At 59.8% G+C, this 21,400-nt stretch overlaps 3 protein-coding genes across 4 annotated transcripts in view; 2 read left to right on the top strand and 1 right to left on the bottom strand.

The window, feature by feature from the left end:
* The first annotated feature begins 9,125 nt into the window (after positions 1-9,125).
* CUNH2orf54 (chromosome unknown C2orf54 homolog) lies at positions 9,126-13,279 on the top strand. The gene is made up of 5 exons (XM_017826352.1): positions 9,126-9,609; positions 10,640-10,862; positions 11,679-11,832; positions 12,666-13,022; positions 13,168-13,279. The coding sequence occupies exons 1-5, from the start codon at positions 9,126-9,128 to the stop codon at positions 13,258-13,260; spliced, it is 1,311 nt and encodes a 436-aa protein (XP_017681841.1). The 3' UTR covers positions 13,261-13,279.
* A 48-nt stretch (positions 13,280-13,327) lies between these two features.
* On the bottom strand, positions 13,328-17,517 carry AGXT (alanine-glyoxylate aminotransferase). Of its 2 annotated transcripts, none has more exons than XM_017826351.1 (11): positions 17,216-17,517; positions 16,910-17,102; positions 16,520-16,584; positions 16,343-16,443; positions 16,052-16,122; positions 15,637-15,721; positions 15,188-15,283; positions 14,872-14,941; positions 14,675-14,770; positions 14,351-14,476; positions 13,328-13,994 (listed from the first exon to the last, which is right to left on the bottom strand). In XM_017826351.1, exons 1-11 carry the CDS (start codon positions 17,468-17,470, stop codon positions 13,887-13,889), a joined length of 1,266 nt encoding a protein of 421 aa, XP_017681840.1. In that variant the 5' UTR covers positions 17,471-17,517; the 3' UTR covers positions 13,328-13,886. The 2 variants fall into 2 exon arrangements, with proteins under 2 accessions (XP_017681840.1, XP_017681839.1); XM_017826350.1 differs by having other exon boundaries at positions 14,351-14,479; positions 17,216-17,516.
* A 1,637-nt stretch (positions 17,518-19,154) lies between these two features.
* Positions 19,155-21,400, top strand: part of KIF1A (kinesin family member 1A) — a 38,598-nt gene continuing 36,352 nt past the window's right edge. The window contains exon 1 of the mRNA XM_017826179.1: positions 19,155-19,242. The gene's annotated coding sequence lies outside the window, so the exon portion shown is untranslated. The remainder of the gene's footprint in view (positions 19,243-21,400) is intronic.

Below are 21,400 nucleotides of genomic sequence, written 5' to 3'. Positions count from 1 at the left end.
TTTCCTTTTTTTGGCTTTTTTTTTTTTCTCTCCCCCTTTTTTTTTTTTTCTTTTTTTTTTTTTTCCAGGTGCTAAAAATATTATCAGGAAATTCTTTTCAGGAATGCCATGTTTTAGGTTACGCTCCAGGCTCAAGGGCTTCTTTGTCTACTGCAGAAAAAAAAAAAAACAAGCAAAACAAACACACCCACCCTACATTTATCATCGGGAAATGGCTTTATTGGGAGAGGCTGAGCTCCCAGGAAAGTGGAAGGCTGCCCCCAGGGAGACCCATCAAAAACACCACTGGTTCTGATTAATTATCAATTAATGATGAGCGCTACCTGTGACACTGTGGGCAGGTGCTGGGGTGAAGGAACCTGCTGGATTGGGGGGGGGGGCTCAGGGTCCTCTCCCACCTCCTGGTGCCCAACTTGTCCCACGGCAAAAGCATCCAAGGTGCCAGGGCGGATGTGAGGGAAAACCCCCTCCAGCCCCAGAAAAACTGGGGAGGCCCATCACCTACCTCTGGTGCTGGCACAATGTGGGAATCCATTCCCAGCTCCAGAGGTTTTCCATGTTATTCCACACCCCTGCTGTATAAATATCCTCTGCTGTCAGGATTGTGAGGTACACCTGAAAAGGGGCCAAGGAAGAAATTATGTAAAGAGTGAACAACATCAGGACTGGGTGAGGACCAGCCACGGACAGTGCCATGGAAAGTCTGCCTCACTGGGGGCCGTGCTCTGCCATCGGCACAAGGGTGCTCCCAAAATCCTCACCCACGCACTGCTGGCATGGGGATCATCATCTCTCTGTAGTTAAGGACGTGAAGGCATGGGGTGAAGGGTGGAGGGCAAAAAGTGGGAAGCAGGGATGCAGCACCCAGGGGCACACTGCGGGGCTCTGGGGCAGCATGGCACCCCTGGCAGCTCCAGGACCTGCTCCCCCTCAGAGTGGCCCCAATGCTGGATTCCAAGACCAGCCTGACCCCTGGGAAACCAGTGCACCACAGCTGGCACCAGTGCTCCAGGACCAAATGCCCCCAAGGCAGGCAGCCCTGGTTAAGCCTCATTGCCGAACCCAGAGAGGTGACCCTGTCCCTTTAAAAATCTCTAGGAAGAAAATGTTAAAAGGAAAAGAGAAAAAAAAAATCGAATTCCAAAATAAATAAACGGCCACATCGGGATTTCTCCCCTGGGACACTAATAAAGGTTTTATGGGTTTGATATGAATTACCCTCCCTGGCCATTCCCCGCTGATCTTCTGGAAGGCATTAGGCTGCACACCCCTGCCCTGGCCCCGGCCCCAGGGGATGCCGTGGGGGGAGGCAGCAGGGGCACTGCCATCCTCCCCACGCAGCCCATCTGTGGCTTGAGGTTGCAACCGAGACCCAGCTCTTTTGGGGACTGACTGGGGGGGTGGTCTTCTGGCTGTCACCATCTGCCGCCTTGCACCTGTGAGAGTGAGCCCCACGATCCCAGAAGTTCTATATCCTGGCTCTGCTGTGCCATGACAGGCCCTGCTGCAAGCTCAGCTTCCAAGGAACACAGGGACATTGTGGCACCAACCTGCCCCTCTGCCATGAGCATCCCCACAGGGGCCAACCTAGGCTTCTCACAGTGGGTTTTCCCCTGTGAGAGGGGAAGGGCAGCCATCACAAGCGTGAGGGGAGGATTTTCTTCCAGGTACGCTTCTCACAGAAAAGCATGACAATGCTCCCCCCCCCGCCCCGTGTCATCCCAGCCCAACTCCCCAGGACATTAAATTGGAAGCAGTAAACTGAGCAGGGAGAACAGCTGTGGGCCCCAGATGCAGACATTTCCTCTGGGCCCAAAGCTGGAGCTGGTGTGAAGCTGGGCTCTGTGCTGAAAATGCTGGGGGGAGCATGGGGGAAAGCAGCCCTTTCCCCACACCATCTGGCCAAACTCTGTCCTCCACCACCCGCTCCCTCTCCGGAAACAGATGCCCTTTTCCTCCACCTGCCATCACCTTTGTGGTGTCCAGCTCCTTGATGGCCCTCAAAACAGGGCCAGGACCCACCACACCCATCCCAAGGGGGCTGTCAGGCTGTGGAGAGGACCGTGAAGGTCCCAGGGGCATCCAGCTGCTCATTCCAGCTTCCCTGGCACCCGCAGCCGGGAATGCTCCTCAGTGAATCACCCCATCATAGGTCCCAGAGTGCTTGGACTTGGTGCTCCCTCCCAGACTCCAGAAGCACCCACCAAGGGGGTTGAGAAGGCCAGTTGGCACCAGGCATGCTATGGGACCAGCTCCCCATTGCAAGGCCATGCCAGAGGGAGAGGTGGATGCTGCATCCAGAAGCGAGGGACAGAGGCAGAGATCCTTCTGGTGACCCCAAGCCTGTCTCTACTTGGCATCACAGTTTCAGGGTTGCCCCAAATACACAGGCAGTTGACCCGGGTTCCTCCCAGCTGCCTCTCACAGGTCTGTGGTTGCCCACTGCCTCTCACAAAAGGCAGTCCTAGAAAACCAGTGGAAAAGAGCGCACAACACTACCCACCCTCCATCCTGGCCAGACTCTCTGCTTGGGGGACAGGACGTGTGGAAGGGACCTGGGGAGCTATTAATGATCCAGAGTGCATTCAGCATGGATGCTTTAGGACGGAGGGGGCTGCAGGTCAGCACATGGTTTGGATTTGGCTCTTCCCTCCTTTCCAGCTAGTTGGGCCAAACCCAGAGAGTGTTCCCTGTGGATGCTGAACACATGTGCTGCACAAGCATCACCTCCCATGGGGAGAACTGGTCCCAGGAACCCCCTACCCAGGGTGGGAGAGGCAGCCAGGTAGCCCAGGGAGGTGTGTGAGAGTTTGAGGGGAGCTGACATTTAATGAAAGTGTTTGAACCTTTTATTTGGCCCAGGCTCAAAGAATGCAGCAACACAGATTGCACACACAGATGTGGGTGGTGGGAAGGGGCTGGAGAGCAGCCAGGAGGATGGAGGTTACTGCAACACCCAGCTCCCGCTCCCTGTGCACTGCCTGAGCCCCCACGATGCCTGCTTCTGCTCTACAAGGCTGTGGGAACAGGGGGTACCCCTGCCCCTCTCCCATCCCTTCGCCTTCCCCTGCCACCCTGGAACCCCTCCCGAACCACACAGCCTAGGCATCTGGTGGCCATGTGTCATCTAAGCTACTGTGGCAGGGACATCACTGGGTGGCAGTTGTGTCTCCTAACTTGCCCCAGCCAGAGGACCCCCAGAGCAAGCAGAAGGACAAGGGACTGGGAGGCTCCAGGTGCTGTTCCCCTGGGGAGCACCAGTTCAGGGCTGCTCAGTGGTGCTGGTTGGACACGGTGCCACCAGGACAGGACACAGCTGTGGTTCTGCTGGCATCTGCTGACACCAGGGTAAACAGGGAGGTGAGACCACTGAGATGGACACAAATCCTATTCCCCAGGGGGAATTCCCTGGTCCAAGGCTCTCACCCCAGCACTGCAAAGGCAAGCTTTTGAAATGCTGAGGGTGCTGCCACCTCCGGAGGGTGCTATAGGGGAGTACCCCAGCCACCCCATAGCACCAGGGGTCACCCTACCAGCTCAGCTGCCATCCTTCCAACCCTGGCCTCACCATGCAGGTCAGGACAAAACACTTCATCGAGGGATATCTCCTGCTCCTGATGCAGTCCTAGTGCAGGGGACAGTGCTGAAACCAGGACACGAGGCTGAAACCAGTGCTTGGTGAGGTGCCATCCCTGGCTCTGACTCCTGCAGCAGGCAGCTGGGTTGATGCAAGTGAAAGCCACCCGTTACCATGGGACCACGTTAATGAAGACTTCAAAGTTCTTGTGAACTTGTGTCGGCGAGTCCAGCCCCCACAGGGCTGGGGCTGGCCATGAGCACCTCCAGCATTGCAGCGGGGCATCGGAAAGCAACACCGGGTTTCCCAATCCAGCTGAAAGCTCCTCGGATGTTCTGCTGCTTTGATTATTTGACAGACCATGTTTTTTAAATTATTCTTGTATAAATATTTACGCATTTTTACAAGAACCATGCTTTGAGCAACAGGCCATGGCAGATGAAGGGCCATAGGGGAGGGGGCTGGATGCTGGATTGCTCCATTCCAGCTCCACAGGTCAGCTGGGGGTTGAGCAGGGGATTGAGTAGGACGGGCAGGGACCAGGGACCAGGGACTGCAGGGAGGAAGAGCTGCACCCACGCCTGGGGCCCTGGGGCAATGCATGCTAGGTGTTGACAGCCCCCTGAACCAAAGGTTGCTGTGATCCTGTCCCTTTCCCTCACTGCTCCAGCATTCCCCTCCCCAGGGAGCAGAACCCAGTCAAGCAGTGGGCTGGCCAGAAGCCAGACTGCCTGCTACAGGGGATACATTGCTGGCCAGTGCTGGGAGACCCATGCAGCCCCACATGCCTCCCTGGTCTCATCTCTGATCAGGTCCAAAAACCACTTTCGGCAGACACCTTGAGCAAGGAAAGCCTCACTGGGCAGCAAAGACTGTTGGCAGGATGGAGGCCACTCCTTTGTTCCTCACTCCCACTTCAGTACTGCACCCCAGCCCAGGTGAGGGAGAGGGCAGTGGATGCTGGGAACCACTGAGGGTGCTCCAGGAGAGAAGGGGATGGGGTGGAAGGGCTCTGGGGGCTGCACCAGCCCCCATATCTGCCCCCAAAGCCCCCAGTCTCCAGGGACAGTGCCTGAAGCAACACTTCCCACTGTGGTGGGGACCTTCTGGGCCAGCCCCGATCCGCTCCCCAGAACAGTTGCTGTGGATTTTGGGAAGGATGAGGGTGAGCTCCCCCCCTCCCCCACCCACAGATGTGATCCACAACCCAGTCTCGTGTTTTCCGCCGAGCTCAGCAGAAATTCACACAGAAGGTCAGTGACCAGAGAAAGGAACGATCCATCATTAAATAAATTGTTTTCATTTCCCAGGATAAAGAAGAGGAAAAGGGGAGGAGGGGAGAAGTTGTTGGACCTGGACTGGAAAATAAAAGCGCACAAGGCAGGAAAACCGCCCCCTGCACTCCCTGCCGAGAGCAGCCCCGGCTCCTTCCCTGCGCCCTCGCAGGGTTTTTACAGCCAAAGCTCTTAATGTGATTATAATAATTATTTCTTTCCTAGCAATTTTTCCCCCCCTTTTTTTTTTTTTTTTTTTTTTTAATAAACAGCCTCTTTTGAAATGTCACTGGGGGAAGCCAAGACTCCAGCTGAGCCCTGGCCTGAAGGAAGGAGCAGGGGCAGGGGGAGCGTGCGAACGTGTGCTGGTGCATGCAGGCAAGCACGTGTGTGCAGGAGTGCGCGGACGCCCAGGGGGGCACCCTGCAGGGGGACACCCCACAGGAGCACGCAAGCACAACTGGAGCAGTGCCCCAGGGACAAACAGATGGGGGATTTGGGGGATTCTTCTCCGTTCCTCTCAGTCTGGGTGCCCCATTGAACCCCCCCCCGCCTCGCACCCCTCACCTCCCACCCCTCTGTGTGGTTCCCCCCAGCCCTGGGGCCAAGCTTTGAAATCTGTTGAAAAGAGACCCTTTTTGCCAAAATAAACAGCCTGTCATGTTAAATTACTCTCTCTTCCTCTCTGCCTTCCCTGCCTTTGTCCCCCCTCCCCATCCCAGCCATTTTGCTGGGGGCCATCCCACTCTGGGGGGCTTTTGGGGTGCAGAAGTGCTGACGTTGGTGTGGAGCCGGTGTGCAGGGGCAGAGCATCACCTACCCTCTGCATCCCAGTGTCCCTGTCCTCTGTCAGTTCCTCAAGCCCCCCAGTGTCTTTGTGCTAGGTGACAATGGCATCTTGCAGGGTCCAGGGTGCAGCAGTGTTCTTCAGAGAGGTGAGCTGGGTGAGGGACACTGGAGGCTCGTTGCAGCCCCTCGCCCACCCCTGCAACGCCTAGTGCTCTCATTCCCCTGGGTTTTCTCCCCTCTCTTGCTTGCCCTTGCTCTTATTTTTGGGTTGTTTTCTCTGTCCTGTTTCTAACAGAAAAAATTCATAGAACCATAAAATGCCAAGATGGAAAAGGAGCAATTAGCTCATTCAGCCCGGACTCTCTGCCAGTACCAGGGCACTTGCAGCCAGCCTCTGGTGACTCGTCCAGGCAGGGCACTGCACGCTCCAGCCATGTATTCCATGGCCTCACCGACCTTCTCGCTAGGAATTTTTTCCCCACCGTCTTGCCTCCCATGGAGTTGTGCTCAATTTGGGCTGATGGCGGGGTTGAGGGTCCTGGCACTGTCCTGACCATCCAGCTGTGTGCCATGCCTGCTCTGTAGCTCACTCCATGTGGCATGGCTCCAGCCAGGGCTCACCCACCCATCCATGCAGGATGGAGTTACTGCTGTCCCCCACCACCTGATCTGCATCATTCCCTCCCTATGCCAGCTCTGCTTCCCCCTGCCCAGAGTTCTGGCAGAACCTCCAGCTGCTCCCACCTCTCCTGGCTGCCAGTTGTGTCTCCAGATGTGCCACCACCTAGCATCACTCTTCCTTCTCCGACTGTGCCTGGCAGCAGCCAGGAAGCTGCTCCTCCAGGGTCTGCCTCTGGCCCCTTACCTGCAGGGGAGAGGAAGGAATGGGAAGAGGAGAGGAAGAGGCAGAGGAAGGGGAAAGGAGAAAGAAGAAGGGTGAAGAAGGGGAAGGGGGAAAAAGAGGAAGGAAGAAGGAAGAAGGAAAAGGTGGAGAGGAAAGGAGAAAGGGGGATAGGGGAAAGGACAAAGGGGAAAAGCACTGGCCTGCAGGAAGGGGCAGAAGGCAGCATTTTGCAGCACCAACCTCTTGATTGTGGCATGTAGAGGTCCAAAAAGTGCAAGTGCCAAAGGCAGTGATGAGCTGAGATTACATCACACTCACTCCTCCTGGCATCAGAACTCTAGCAGTGATGGGAACAGGGTCACACCGTGGGGTCAGCCAGCACCGTTGCCAAGAGGGCATGGTTACCCTACTAGCACCAAGACATCTGGGTGGACATACACATGTCCCTGCCCTGACCAGCCTTATCTTCCTATAGTGCCATGGCTGCTCTCAGTCCAGCTTCTGCATGATCCCCATGGCCTCCTCCAGCATCCCAGCCAGGCACTGACAGAAGGAATGTCCTGGCTCCTGCCACAGCAGGGACTCCACCCATGACAAAATGATGCTCCTAGGGCAACCCTGCCAGCAGTGAACTGTCACCCACCACCCACAGAAAAGTGGTGGCCTGCATCTCTCTGCCTTCTTTTTTCCCATATCAGTGCATGGAGCAGTCATCTTTCTTGCCTGGCTTGGGTTCAGCATCCTTCAGGATAAGCCCAGACCACTCTGATGGGGAGAGTGAAGCCCACGGGAGCCCCACTTTGGCAGCAGGGAGTCTGTCACTTTTGTTCCCTCTCTGGGACGCCAGCCAGCTTGTCTTTCCCACATGACAGAAGAGGGTAAACATCAAGCTGCACACTCAGACCTGGTTGGGACAACCATTAGTGTGGGGGACTGAGTATCCCCTGCTCAGGTCAGGTGAAACCTGGAGTGCAGGGCTCAGGTAAGGAGACTCAGAGCCTGTCATCCATTGTCAGGCTTTTAAAATCTGGCTCAGGCTTCCCAGCCCTGAGTGCCCCCAGCCTTCCAGTACTGAGAAGCCCAGTGCTGGCTACTGTTCATCTCCATGGCTCGAACTGCAGGCGCTCAGAGATGCTCTGCAGGTGAGAGCTCTGAGCCTTGTGCTCTCCAGGGACGCAGACAGAGCTCCTTCAGTCAGCTGGCAGGACAGATGGCCATGAGGGACAGACCCCTACCTTCAGGTCCGCTCCTCAGTCACAGGGGACTGAAGGAGGCACACGGAGAATTGGAAAAAACCCTGGGGACATCCAGAAACCTCATCTGGGCTGTATAAAAGGGTAAGCCTGAGCCGCAGGAGGTGGGAGGCCCAGCCATGAGCCCCATGGCATGCTCCCTCCCCTCCCCAGAAGCGGTTTCCATGCTCGGCTCGGGCTCCCTTGCCACAGGGGCCCCTGCTGCCACAGAGCCTCCCCCACTCCCCCAATCCCTTCCCTACTCTGACCAAGGGCAGGATCAGTTTGCAGGGAACCCTGGAACGGCCGAACCACGCTGTCCTGCTAGGAGAGCCGAGCCTTCCAGCCATAATCATTACAAGCTCCTGCTCCCGGCCCGAGAAGCCCGGAAACGTGTCCCGGGAAAGGCACGCCATTCAGACAGCCAACGTGCCCGGAAATCCCCGCTCCGGGATCTGTGGGAGATGGAGAGGAGCGGGGGCAGGTGGGAGGGTACGGCCAGTCCCTGCCCTGTCCCTGCAGCGGGGCTGAGCCCGCCGGGCAGCTCGGCGTGGCGGAACGGACCGAGCCCCGGACCGGCCAGGCTGCGGGACCGCACGGGCTGCCCCCGCCGCTCCCGCACCGCACCGCACGGGGGACTTGGGGTCCAAAGCAACGCTTCTCTCCTCTCTCCGGGGCGACTGTCCCGCAGCCCGGCAGCAGGAAACCGCGCCCCGGGCAGGGCGGGCCTGCGGGGCGGGCCGGGCTCTACCTGCGGGGCGGGACCGGTCTGGGGGCTCAGCCCGGGCCAGAGAGGCGCTGGGGGGGTGCCCGCACCTCGAAAGCTGGAGCCTGATGGAAGCTGAGCTGAAGCCTGATGTTGACAGCGATGCACTGGGCCTGCAGGGCTGCTCTAAGCACCGGCAAGGCGGGCACAGGGTTCCGCAGCCCTCCCGCAGAACCGCAGCGCTGTGCCCAGCTCCGTGGGCGCCGTACAGGCTGGGAGCAGCCGGGCGCTGGCAGCCCCAGGCAGCAGGCTAAACTAGGCTGAGCCAGGGCGTGAGGGCAGTGGGTCGCCTTCACCTGGCACTGGCTGTGAGGGGATGTTGCTGGCACGCAGCCCCTGTGCCAAGAGAAGTGTGGGAGACCACAGCCTTATCCTGGCATGACCCATCAGCTGAGCGCTCGCTGTCACCCTTCTGGAGTGCCGGAGGAGGGCCACGGTGTGACTCAATCCCCCACCCTGGGTCTGCCCCAGTGGGACATGCTGCTCCCAGTACCTCTCCCTGGGAGTCGCCCAGCACTGGTGCTTGTCAACGCCCAGCTGTGGCTTCCCTCCACCCTCCCCACGAGGGCACTCAGCTCTGCCCTCCCTGCCCACGTATTTTTACTCCTGCTCGGAGCAGGCTCACAACGGCAGCAGAGCTGCCATGGAAGCCAACACTTCCCTCTGGCACAGCTACCTCGGGGTGATCGTGTCCCGCGAGAGGGAGCGGCTGGAGAATTTCCAGCGGGCTGAGGACATCCTGCTGACCCTGCTGGAGGGTGTCCATGCCAGGGAGCCCCGCTTCCTTGTGGACTATGCCCGGAACCTGGAAGCCTTAGAGTTCGCTCTCTGTGCCTCTGAGGATGCTGTCACTGTAGAGATGCCCCTGCGGATCGAAGGCGATACCCTGCAGCTCTTGGCATGCCAGCCCAGAGACACCCCAGGAGGGCACCCTCCAGGGCTGAGCACCTGCTATCTGGAAGTGCCCTCTCCAGGGACCGATTTGGAGGACTGGATCAGTGTCGTGGGTGCAATGGAGCACGGAGATGGTGCGAGGTGTCTGGTTCCGGGCAAAGTCCTCCAGCACCTGAAAGAGCTCCTTGTTTCAGCCATCGTGCACTGCCAACGCTGCTTCCTGCTTCAGCCAGGTGCGTATGCTGGCGGGGCATTTCCCAGCCGGGAGCTGCCTCCAGCACAGCTGGCAAGCCCAGCTTGGCAGTGGTCCCTTTGCAAACACACTGGGATGTAGATCCCTGGGTGCGTGACCCACTGAAAGCCTGCATGAGCAGGTGAGTGACCACCCTGCTGTGTGCTGGGATAGCCTTTGCCCTCAGCTAAGAAAGAGGAGATGCAAACTATTCCCTGCCATCCCATGGCAGCAGAGTCATCCTCAGGCATCTCCACCTGGGGCTGATGCCACGCTCCTTGGTGGGTGAAGGGTTCACCCAGCCCTGCTTGGCTCGCCCTAATCATGTTCTCCTCCCGCCTCCTGGCCTCCGAGTGCCCCCTGCTCCCTGGAGGAAGCTGTTTGGAGGGTGAGCTGGGAGTGCATCAGAGCTGTACCAAGACCTTGAGGCATGGGGCTGACCCTGTGAACACACAGGCCTCGGCTGGCACCAGCATCCTAAGGAAAGACAGGTGGGAAGGGACCCTGGGAATGCCCATAATGGTTCTGTCAGCTTCTTCATGCTCCAAAGGTGCTTCTTGAAGTAAAGCTCAGTCCTGATGAGAAGGTGATGCGAGAGGACCAGCGGGTCTGGAGGTCTCTTAACCCAGCCCCAGCAAGCCCACCATTCCCTCCTTCCTCCACAGCCAAGACAGAGACCTTCATCTTCCTCTACTCCCACAACCTGAGACCTTTTCTGGTCCATTTTTCTTGGACCACATTGTTTTGCTTGGCACTGTTCAGCCACCGAGAAGCATAGCCTGAATTGGCTGCTCGAGACTTCCTGCTGTGCCTGACCTTAAGCCCTGCTGGAGCAATGCTCCTTCCCATGAACCACCCCAGCATGTTGGGAGAGGGGTTTTAGCTGGGAAATCATGGCCAAACTGCAGCACTGGAAAGGGAGGAGTCGAGTGGGGTGGGACACGGTCACAGGCGTTGCAGCACATACCTGGTTCAGCCTGCGGGACCGGCTGCGTTAACCTCCTCACTACTGCCAAACCCTCCACATCTAGGTGACGTCAGCGCCGAAAATCTGCGGGAAGATGCCATGGAGCTCTCCCTGCTGATCCGTGGCAGCTGGAAGAACATTCGCTTTGACATTGTTCCGGTGGTGAGGAGGCAGCAGGAGCCGTTCCAGCTCCAGGGGAGGCAGATTGACAGGGGTTTCCCTGAAGGCAGCCTCCAGAGGGCCACAGAACAGGCCCACTTTGTCCCTGCCTCTCCCCACTGCTGGAGGTGAGTGGCTTGGCTGCATGCATGGTGGTGTGGTCCTGCACCAGCGATCCCCCCTGGCTGGCAACACTGCTGGGTGTAGGCAAAAAGAGGGTAGGAAAGGGTGGGGACATGTCAGCAGAGGTTGAAGTCACCTCCTCATGATGCCCAAACCCGCTTCCTGGTGTTGGCAAAAAGCCTCGGCCAAATTTCAGGCAGCTCAAGGAAAGAGGGCGAATGCAACTGAAGGAGCCCCCTGAAATTATTTGCAGGAGCTGAACCCTGACCATGTGGAGGGTGGCAGCTCTCAGATCCCTGCTTGGACTTCAGAAACAAGCCTAGGCATCTGGCAGCAGCAGGGTGATGAGGTGCCTCCCAGGGCAGGCTGCAGGAGAGAATGGGGCTGGAGTGACATGTATCTCCCCTGCCACCACAGCTACCCAGCCCCATGGAGGGATTGAGTGGCTGGCTGGACCAGTCCGGGCTTATTTTGGGCACAGTGTGGTCCAGCTGGACATTTGGCCCCTCCTTGGGGACCAAAGCAGCCTCCCCTCTGAGGCAGCCTGCAGCCCTCTCCACTGCATGTAGGGGAGCACAACCCTACTTCGCTCCACTCTTGTTCCGCCTGGGAAGAAACTGCTCAGCAGCATTCCCATCTCACTCCAAACCTCCCAAGTTCTGCTTTGCCAGAGGTGGATCCAAGATGCTGCATGCCTGGGGCCATGCATGTGGCTGAGAGAGTCCCCCCACACACCCCGTCACTGCAGGTACACTCTCCCCACCCTGGGAGGGTGCACATCTCTATCCTCCCTCTCACCAGACTCCACTTTCTCCCTCCAGATCCTCCGCTCACCTCCCCATCCTGAGGCTGCTACACACAGTGGACACACTGAAGGGACCCCGTCTGGACAGCCTTCGCCTGCTCGACCAGCTCCGTGACCAGGACTGGGGAGAGGAGGGTGGGAGAAGCGGTCTCACTTTCAACTACCTGAAGGTAGGGAGGTTCTGCTGGTTGGGACTGTGGCTCTCTGGGCAAGAGAGCCAAGGCTGCTCCCCTGCAGAAGATTCGAATTGACAAGGGAGAGTGCCTGCAGTGCTTTGGGATGTACCAGCCCATGGCTGTGTTTGCAAAAGATGCGTGCTGCTGCTGGCCATGGTCAGGGGGCTTTGGTCCTTCTTCCTTGGATTGAACCAGCAACCTCCAGCCTGAGACACTCGATGCATTCAGAGCTGGGGCTCTGTGTTGACACACTAGGTGTCCTCTGGCACAGGCTGCCTATGTCTGCTGAGGGTGGCATCACTGTGCTGCCACGCTGCAAATTGTCTCATACCCTGGTGTGGTGGGAGGTGACCACATAGGGCCAAGGGTGGCATTTCTGCTGACAAAAAACCTCTCCCCACCCAACCTGTTTTCAGCACTCTGGACCTATGCCGACTGGTGATACTGGTCGGGAAAGGGGCCATGCTGAGGACAGCACCTGGTGGCACAATCCGGGTGTGTCCTCTTCCTTGTGACAGCTCTCTGGGCCCTGAGTAGAGAAGTGTTTTCTGCTGAGAGAATGGCTCCAGCTCCAAGTAACCCAAATCCTGTGTGTTTTGCTTTATGTTGCAAAACATGGTTTTTTTGGTTGGTTGGTTGTCTGGTTGGGTTTTTTTAAAAAAAAAGGGCACAGTATGCATCTGACCTTCAGAAAAGCATCTTTTGCTCCAGCTGACATGGATTCAGCCCCACAGGTCCTTGCGTGGTGACGTGCAGGGCGTGAAGGTTTGGCCTTTGTGGGATCAGGCCTTGTGCCTGTTCCTGTGTTCTTCTCTCCCTCCCCACAGATGGTGCTGCTGTGGAGCACAGAGCTCTTTCCCTCCCTGGAGGACTGGCAGGACCTGGAGGGCTCTGTCTACAGGCTCTTGGTGATCCTTCTCCGCTGCCTGGCCATCCAGCACCTGCCCCATTTTCTGAACCCAGAGGAGAACCTCTTCCAAGGAGCAGCCATGGACCTTGCCTCCCTTTACCATAAAGTAGAGAGCTTTGCCCGGGACCCCCGACGCTTCCTCCGTTTCCATTTTGGCCACCCTGCACGCACTGACAGCTGGAAGGCAGACCCCAACACCCGAGCTCTCCTGCAGCTCCCCAGCGAGGATGGGTCTTATTGGGACACAGCCTACTTTGACGTCCTGCTCAACCAGGTAACCCCAGACCTCCAGCTGGTCTCGCAAGGCATCCCCAGAAACCATCTGGGCTGGGCAGCTGGGGATGTGCTGGAACTGGCCCCCCTGGAGCCCTCTGGCCCCTGGCAGCCTCTCCTCTCACTTTCTACCTGCTTCCACTTAGTTTCAGGTGTACCGGATCCAGGACAGTGCGCGCCGCTCAGCAATGTCCCAGCTCCTCTCCAAGATCCGGCAAGAAATCCCACAGCAGAGCTGAGTGGAACTCCACTGCCGCCCCATTGGGGTGTCTCAAAACTCTGGGGGGGTGCAAGGAGAGCCAGGGCCTGGGAGCAGCGCGCTGCCACGTCGCTTTATTGAGGAAAGGTTGTTCCAAGGAGAGAGCTCGTGTCTGCTGTGGCTGGGGGGTTGCACAGCCTCTTGGCTGCCCTTGTAGAACTGGGCACCGTGTGTTTCATCCCAGGGTACAGAATCTGGGGGGAATGGCTGGCATCCTGCACTGCAGAGCTCTGGTGCAGGGTCAGCTGAGGTTGGTGGTGGTGGGAGGGGAAAGGACCTATGGTCAGATCCTGGATCCAGCCCTCGTGTCAGCTTGCTGAGGGGCTGTCATGCCCAGGTGAAGGGGAAGAGCTGGGGGACCAGGCCATTGGGATGATGGGAGAAGGGGTTTTGAGACATCTCATGTCTGTTGAGTGCAGCTCTCTCCTCTGTGTCCCCTGCTATTCCAACTTCTCCTTTCCCACTCCTGCTTGGCTTGCTGGGTGTTGCCGTGTCTCCTGCCAGCATCCCAGGGAGGCAGTGGAGTCCCTCTGCTGCCAGTTGCCTGCAGCCAGGCACGGAGGGAATTGCTGCACCGCCTCTCCCGGGCCCCCCGGGCAGGTGAGCTCACAGCCTGCTGCGGCGGCATCTGCCGAGGGCGTCTTGCAGGGCTCGAAGCACTCGGTTCACGTTTTCACCGGTCGAGTTGCAGCCCATGAGGCCGATGCGCAGGACCTGGGAGGAGGAGGGCGAGCGTCTCCCTGCAGCACCCACCCCTGCAGGTCACAGGGTCCCGTGCGGAGGCGGGGAACACACAGCCAGGCACGAGCGGGTGTGCACAGCTCCCTGCTTGCTCTTGCTGTACTTAACACCCGGTTCCTCTAAAGATGTGTCACCCCGCTAATTGTGTGCGTGGTTATTCAATTAGGCGGGTGATTGTGTGTGGTTATGCCGCTATGCATTGCTGCGGGCCATGGGACGTGGGACAAAGGCAGCCACACTCTGTCATGGCCAGAGAGCCGCAGTGAATCCAGCGAATCGTGGGGTTTGGTGCCCAGCCATGGGCAGCAGGAGGGGAGGATTTTGCCCACCTTGTCTACCGTGGGGCCCAGGCCTCCAGTGATCTCCATGGCATGGTTGTCCATCAGAAAGGCTGTGATGTCCTTCCAGTTGTAGCCCTCAGGCACTCTGATAGTGATGACGGTGGGAAGTCTCACCTTCTGGGGAACAGAGAAACTGGGTTCAATTCTATGGCCCCACCCCCTGGTGAGCCCAGCAGACTGCCGGGAGAGAGCATTGATAATGGGGTTGGTTTTTCTCCAGTATCAAAAGCTGTCCAAGCATATCTTGAGCTGTGCTGGGCTGTGTCCTCACGCTGCCCCTACCCCGTGGTGGTGGGCTTGCCCTGAACCCACCTCCTCCTTAACAAAGAGCTCAAGCCCCAGGCTGAGCAGCCCCTGGCACAGCCTGGCGCAGTTGGCCCGGTGTCGCTCCCAGGAGCTCTCCAGACCCTGCAGGCAGAGAGGAGAGAGAAGGTCTCTGCTGCTGACAGGCATCTCCTGGCGCTCACCCGGCGCTGCTGGTGTCCCCCTGCCCACCAGGTGTCACTCACTATCTCTGCCAGCATGGCCAAGCCTTCCCGCAGGCTGAAGAAGCTGTTGATGGGTATTGTGTGGTGGTACCTGCAAAATTCAAGGGGCACTCAGAGGGGTTCAGCCCGGCTGCAGCAGAGCAGCCATTTGCTTGCAGTATGGGACACAGAGGCACAGCATTCTCCCTCTCCATCATTTAGTGCAGAGGGTTGTGACCAGCAGACAGGGTGATGGACAGGCAGGGTCTGAGCCCTGAAGAGCAGGCAGCCCCTGAGCCAGGGTGAAGGCTGGATGGGGGACAGCTGCAGCCATCTGTGACCAGGAGCCTGCCCTCACCTCCGTGGCTCCCCGTCGCAGCCCCAGTAGTTTCCCAGCAAGCCTATATCCAGGTAGAAGGACTGGGGCTTCGTCTTCCTTCTCAGCACCTTCTCCCTGGTGAAGCATAATGCTAGGCAGAGGCTGGACCTTCACCCTACCAGCTCCAAGGTGGGATCAGTCCTGTGCCCCCTAAAGCAAGTGCAGAGATTGGCTCCAGCACCCAGTCGCTGCCCAGAGATGGGCTGGACTCTACCCAGAGATGGGCTGGACTCTGCCCCCACAGCACTGTTGCTGCATGCTCTTCACATGCTAGGTGTGCTCTCCACAGCACTGTTGCTGCATGCTCTTCACATGCTGGGCGTGCTCTCCACAGAGTGGGACTGGAGCAAATGGCTGGCAAAGGAGGGAGGTGACTGCCTCCCCCACCCCCATTGCCTTCCACCCCAGTGGGACTGGGCTGCTCTTACCTGGCTCGCTCACTGAATGAGATGGGGGCACTGCCGGGGGGGCTGTTGAGGACTTTCTGGGACCCCGAGTATAGGACATCGATCTCTGCCCAAAAAGGAAGGCAACTCCTTAGGGTTCAGATGCTCCCAGTGGGAAAATGCTGAGTACCCTCAGCCCAGCTGTGAGTGGTGGGTGGGAAGCACAAGGATGGCACATGCTACAGATCCTGCTTGTGTTTGGGCTGCTTTGGGGGACCCCCTGGCACTGCTGATGGTCGCTTGAGGGGAACAGGCTCTCTTGGCTGCAGCTGGACCAGTTTCTAGTGCTGCTAGTCCAAAATATGGGCAGAGGGGCTGATCCCGCTACCCCCTCTCCCTGGCCCAGGCATGAACCCCCTTGTCCCATGAGTGCCCATGATGGTACTGTGGCTCTTACCCTGCTGATCCATGAAGATGGGGGCTCCCCCAAGTGATGCCACCGCGTCCACAAGCAGCAGGCAGCCGTGACTGTGAGAGGACAGAGCTCAGCCTGCCGTCCCTGCATCCTCCTCTTGCCACCCCTCTGCCTGCAGCCCTAGCACCCTCATCCCCCCAGGGGCCACATGTCTCACTGGCACCAACACCTTCCAGACCCACAGAGCCAGGGAAGAGCCCAGGTCATGTAAATCCCCAGGCCCAACCCCCAGTGGTGACCTTGGGTGACCATGGGTGTCCATCGTGCACTGACCGGTGGCACAGCTGGCCCAGCCCCTCCAGTGGCTGCAGCACGCCGGTGGAGGACTCGCCATGGGTGATGAAGAGCACTGAGGGCTTGTGCTGCACCAGGCCCTGCATGACGCAGAGGGAAGGTGACCACACTGGAGGTCAGCTCACGCCCACTGCATTGCATGTGGCCAGCACTCACCTCCTCAATGTCCCGTGGAGTGAAATACTCGCCCGGGGGTTTCAGCAGCTCATAGACATTGGCTCCTGGGAGGAATTTGAGCAGAGAAGAGTGAGGCTTGGGTATACTTCCCACTGGGCAGTCACCTGCTCCACAGGGGAATCTGTCATACGTGAACCAAGAGCACAGCCGCTTGCCAGGGTCTGGCATCCTGCCCAGTGGAAAAGCCATAAACCACTCTAAATGGAGGGAACACCTGGAAACAACCTGGACTGCTCTCTGGCTGTGGAAGCCATGTCACTGGTCGCTCCCACCAGGATTGGAACAGCAAGCCAGGGCTCAGATTTTGGCATCCTGCTTGCAAACCCGGTCCCCTCAGCCCTTCCATGCCATCTGGCTGTCCCCACATACCCAGCCTCCTGGCAATCTCAGCAGCACGTTGTCCCCAGATGCCGTTGATGGCCACCAGTATGGTGTCGCCACACTCGAGCAGGTTGAAGAGGGCGGCCTCCATGGCACAGTGGCCACTGCCGCTGATGGCCAGGGTCAGCTGGTTCTGCGTCTGGAAGGCGTACTGGATGCCTGCCTTGATCTCATCCATCACCTGCGGTGGCAGGGCACTGACTAGCACTGCTATTGCTCTTCTTGCCATTCCAACCCCTCTTAGGGGGGAGAGAGAGGAGGGGAGGGGAAGAAGACTGGGCTGGGGCAGCTCACCTGCAGCATTTCGGGGTGCATGTGGCCCAGGATCTGCCGTCCGCCTGCAGCCCGGATGCGCTGGGGCACGTTGCTGGGCCCTGGCCCAAGCAGCAACCTCTCTGGCACAACCAGGGGCCGGAGCAGTGCCTGGGGTGGGGGGATGCGGAGCAGGCTGGTGGCCATGGCACGCCGTACTGTCCCCAGGAGCTGAGCTTGGAGGAGAGGAGCAGTGGAGGCTGCCTGAGCAGCAACCAGCACTGAAGCACACTGCATGCCGTGCCAGCAGTGTCCAGTGTCCTGTGGACCCTGACCCGCAGTTCAGTGCTCCGCCTGCCAGTCTGGACTCTACCCCTGGTTGTCTCCTCTGTCCAGTTAATGTGTCACCAGTGCCATCCCTGCTATCTCGGACCCCTCATTTTGAGGCATATCCCCTTGCTAGTGCCGGGGGGTTGCTCCACAGGCATGCCAGCCTCTGGGACTGGCAAGCACCCAGGCAGACCTGGACCCTTAGCCCCCAGGACACTATGGCTGATCGTTCCCAACAGTATCCCAGCAGGTGGGATCACTGCTGTGGGCACCTAGGTCCTGTGCCATGGGATGGTTGTGCTGGGACTGGTCTGGCACAGCTGCCATGGTCATAACTCCTTCTGCAGCACAAAGCTCCTGTCGACCAGGGCTCCCTGACCAGGGAGCTGCCTTGCAGAGGGCCCTCTGGGCAGGTGACAGGTGCCCGGAGAAGGCTGGCCAGTGGGATGGTGTGTGCCAGGGCAGAGCTGTGGAGTGGGATACAGCCACAGTATCCCACTGCTGCAGCGAGCTGTGCTCTGTGGGCTCAGCCTGGACTGTGAGCATTCCGGTGTATCCTGATGATTCCACAGGGTCCATGTGGGAATTCAATATGCTGTTGCCTGCCGTGTGTGCCCACAGTCAGTTGCATCATGCCCATCCTCTGGCACATTCTCTGCCATCTATACTCTGAAAGGCAAACAAGCTGCCCACTTCCAGCTCTGGCAGGTCCACAAGTGGGTGCTCACCCTCAGTGAGCAAAGCTTTCTCTGAGGATGACAGCGTAGGGGTGACAATTCCCCCTCCCCCCCCCCGGCAGAGCTGACACCAGCAGTTGGTGCTGAAGACATCTGGGACAGGGACATGGGTCTGGCAATGGTGCCAGGTGAAAGCTCATCTGCCCAGCAGCTGGATGGCCATCACTGAGAGGAGCTGGGGGCAGCTGTGCCTGCCCCTGCATGGATGATGAAAACCACAGTCAGCCTGAGGACTGCTGTCATCTACCAAAGCGACAAGATACCGGGTGAAGAAGACCTCTCAGCTGCCTGTCCTCTAGGGAGATTTGGGGCATAGCTGGGGTGGGGAGGGGACGCCGTGGCCTGGGGGCTGCCGTGGGGCGAGGGCGACCGCGCTGCTGAAAACAGCTGGCGGCGAAGGAATAATCCGCTTTCTGCGCTGGCTCTGAATTCCCGGCGCAGATGGGCAGGAGCGGCCGGGCCCCGCGCTGCGGGCGGGGTGCCGGCGGCCGGAGGAGCGAACGAACGGCGCCGGGGCAGGGGGCGCGGGAAGCCCTGGAAGGGGTCGCTCCCTGGGGTTCCGCGCCGAGGTCCAGGGGTGGCGGGGTCCGGGTGCGGGGTACCGGGGTACCGAGGTACCGGGGTACCGGGCCGGTGCCGGTTGCCAGGCGACGGCTGCCGGGTGCCGCGAGGCCCCGCCCCGCCCCGCCCCTGCGGCGGCTCCGCGGCGCGCCCGGGGCCGGGGGATGCGCTGACGTCACCTCTCCATCCCCGCGCTCGCCCTCCCGGTCCCCCCCGTCCCCGCTCCGGGCGGTGGCGGCGGCGGCGGCGGCCAACCAGCGTGTGGGGCGGGGACCGCAGGGGTGGGGCTGCCGCCACCCGCACCAGCACCGGCACCGGCGCTGCACCGCACAGCACCGCACCGCACCGCACCGCGCCGCACCGCGCGGCTCGGCCTCATGCCGGCCCCCCGCCCCCGGGACTGAGCGCTGCGCCCCGCCGAACCGGGCACGGCCATCGCAGGTAGGGGCGGGCGGCACTGGGCGGGACGGGTGAGCCCCGCCGCGCCCCCCGGGCGCTGGCCGGAGGGGGAGTCCGGGCTGCCCCGGGGTGGCGGTGCCGCCCTCGCGGCCCCGGCAGGGGCGAAGCTAGGCATGGGGGAGCAGGATGCGCACCCCCGGGGATCCGGCGGGGCGGGGGGGCTGCGGCCGCCGGCCATTTTGCGGGGCCCCGCGATGCGCGAAGTTTAGGTGGGGGGAACTGCCCGCAGGTCCCCAGCGCGGTGGCCGGCGGGTGCCGCCCCGTCTTCCAGAAGGATCCAGCCGGGGGTTCCTGCCCGGGGACGGAGCAATGCCTCTGCATCTGGGTGCGGAAGGGGAGGATGCCATCCCCGAAGCCCATGGCGCAGGGCACAGGAACCCCTTGTCACCTCAGAGCCACAGCCCCTCTCTCCCCTCCGGGGCAGGTGGCTTTGGTCATGCAGCTGAGCCATCTTGCGTCATCATCGAGCCAACGACAGCGCTGGAGGGGGCAGCTGATGCCCCAATTGGGGCTCTTGCCAAAGATGCTGCGATGCTGAGGCTCTTCTTGCCCCCCAAGGACGAGCAGCTGCCACTGACCTTGCATTGGGAGCAGCTGGACAAGGGCCGCTGTGTCACCGTGGGCCAGCACAGTGGCTGCTGGCTGTTGGAGGGGCTGGTCCCAGGTCGCAGGGCTGGTGCAGAGCTCCATGCTTGGTCATCCAGGCTCCCAGTAATTAGCCCTGCACCTGCCCCATAGTCTTCCTCCGCTACTTCCTCCTCCTTGCCCTCCTCATCCCTCATGGGGCAGTGACCCCTTCCCCAGATCCTGAAGGCCCCCTGTGAGCTGGGCTCTCATGCCACCCCTTGCAGGTGGGACTGGTGGGGCAGAGGAGGCAGCAGACCCCTCCCTCCCCCGGGTAGGGCCAGGGGTGTGGTGGCTCTGCCATCTCTGCATGCTGCCACTGACCTCCATTTTGTCTGGGAGGTGGCAGCTGGAGCTGGCACAGATCCTGCCACCACCCTCCACCTCCCTGCATGTGGCCGGAGCTGTAGCCCCCCAAACCTGGGGTTGTGGGAACCTGGTGTCTGCCTCCTCCCTGGCTGCCTACCCTTCTCTGTGCCCAGCCATGCTCGTCACCCATTGCAGCTCTCTGTCTTTCCATGCGGATTTTCCCTGCTGTGGGTTTGAGCCTGTGAAAGAGAGGATGGAGAGAGCAGGGACGGGGGTGGGGTTACTTGTCTTTGCAGCAGGGTTGGGGAGCAGAAGCCTTCATCTGCATCCTTACATTTGCTACCTGCAAATTGAATCTGCATGGAAATTCTCAGGGAGCTGCAAACCCTGCTGTGGAGCTGTGTCCCCCATTGGGGTGGGCAGGAGGCAAGGAGGTACAGAGAAGGGTGCCCGTGATGGCACTAGGGAAGCAGGGGCCTGGATTTCAGCTGGGAATGGGGGACACTTGCCCCTGTCCTGGACTGTCCGCTGAGTTGCTTCCCTGCTGCAGGTGGTGCTCTGGAGAAAACTGCACTGTCACGGCCCCTTGCCCTGTGCGGGGTGGGAGGTGACAGGGGCGCGCCCCCAGCTCGGCCGGCAGGCACTGATGGTGCCGTGTCAGCTGGCACCATGTCCCCTGCTGCCCTACAGGCAGAGCAGAGTCCCGTGGCTGCAGTCAGAATTGAGGGGCCCCAGTGAGGGATGCAGGGGAAGGGCTCTCTACAACAAAGCCTGGCGGCTGCTGAGAACACACTGGTGCAGCCAGATGGGGCGTCCACCCTCGTCACTGAGGTGACATGGGGTTGGATGCGCACAGACAAAGGGAAACTCACCTTGGATTTCCCTGGGCGCAGGCAGCTCCTCATGTGCTGGAGCTGGGGGACCAGCAGCGTGGCATGTTCCTTAGCATCTTTTGGGGAAGAGCTTGCTGTGGGTGGCACCTGGGGACAATGCTCCTTGTCTCGCTGGTCACCTCTCAGCAGGAGAGGCTGCCAATTGGTAGCCCTTGGATTTAAGAGAGCTTTCATTAGCTGATCTCTGCCCAATTAATCTTAGCTGATCCAGTTAATCATGGCTCTCTAGGTCTTTTGCTCCTCACTGGAAGTGACCAGTATGCCATAGGGATGGGTACAGCCAGCAGGCTGCACGGGAATGGGGGAAAGGGATG

Source organism: Lepidothrix coronata, unplaced genomic scaffold (genome assembly GCF_001604755.1).
Source record: "Lepidothrix coronata isolate B3197 unplaced genomic scaffold, Lepidothrix_coronata-1.0 Scaffold125, whole genome shotgun sequence".
Taxonomy (NCBI): Eukaryota; Metazoa; Chordata; class Aves; order Passeriformes; family Pipridae; genus Lepidothrix; species Lepidothrix coronata.
Note: the sequence above shows the minus strand (reverse complement) of the source record. Positions and strands in the feature narration are given on the sequence as shown.

Excerpts from the sequence above, each read along its gene's own strand:
- AGXT (XM_017826350.1), bottom strand. The coding sequence starts at position 17,470 with ATGCAGTGTGCTTCAGTGCTGGTTGCTGCTCAGGCAGCCTCCACTGCT. Across the intron at positions 16,123-16,342 it reads CTGGGCCAGCTGTGCCACCG|TCACGGCTGCCTGCTGCTTG; the intron begins GTCAGTGCACGA and ends GTCCTCTCACAG. Across the intron at positions 14,942-15,187 it reads TGCGACGGGGAGCCACGGAG|GTACCACCACACAATACCCA; the intron begins GTGAGGGCAGGC and ends TGAATTTTGCAG.
- CUNH2orf54 (XM_017826352.1), top strand. The coding sequence starts at position 9,126 with ATGGAAGCCAACACTTCCCTCTGGCACAGCTACCTCGGGGTGATCGTG. Across the intron at positions 9,610-10,639 it reads CTGCTTCCTGCTTCAGCCAG|GTGACGTCAGCGCCGAAAAT; the intron begins GTGCGTATGCTG and ends CTCCACATCTAG. Across the intron at positions 10,863-11,678 it reads GCCTCTCCCCACTGCTGGAG|ATCCTCCGCTCACCTCCCCA; the intron begins GTGAGTGGCTTG and ends TTCTCCCTCCAG.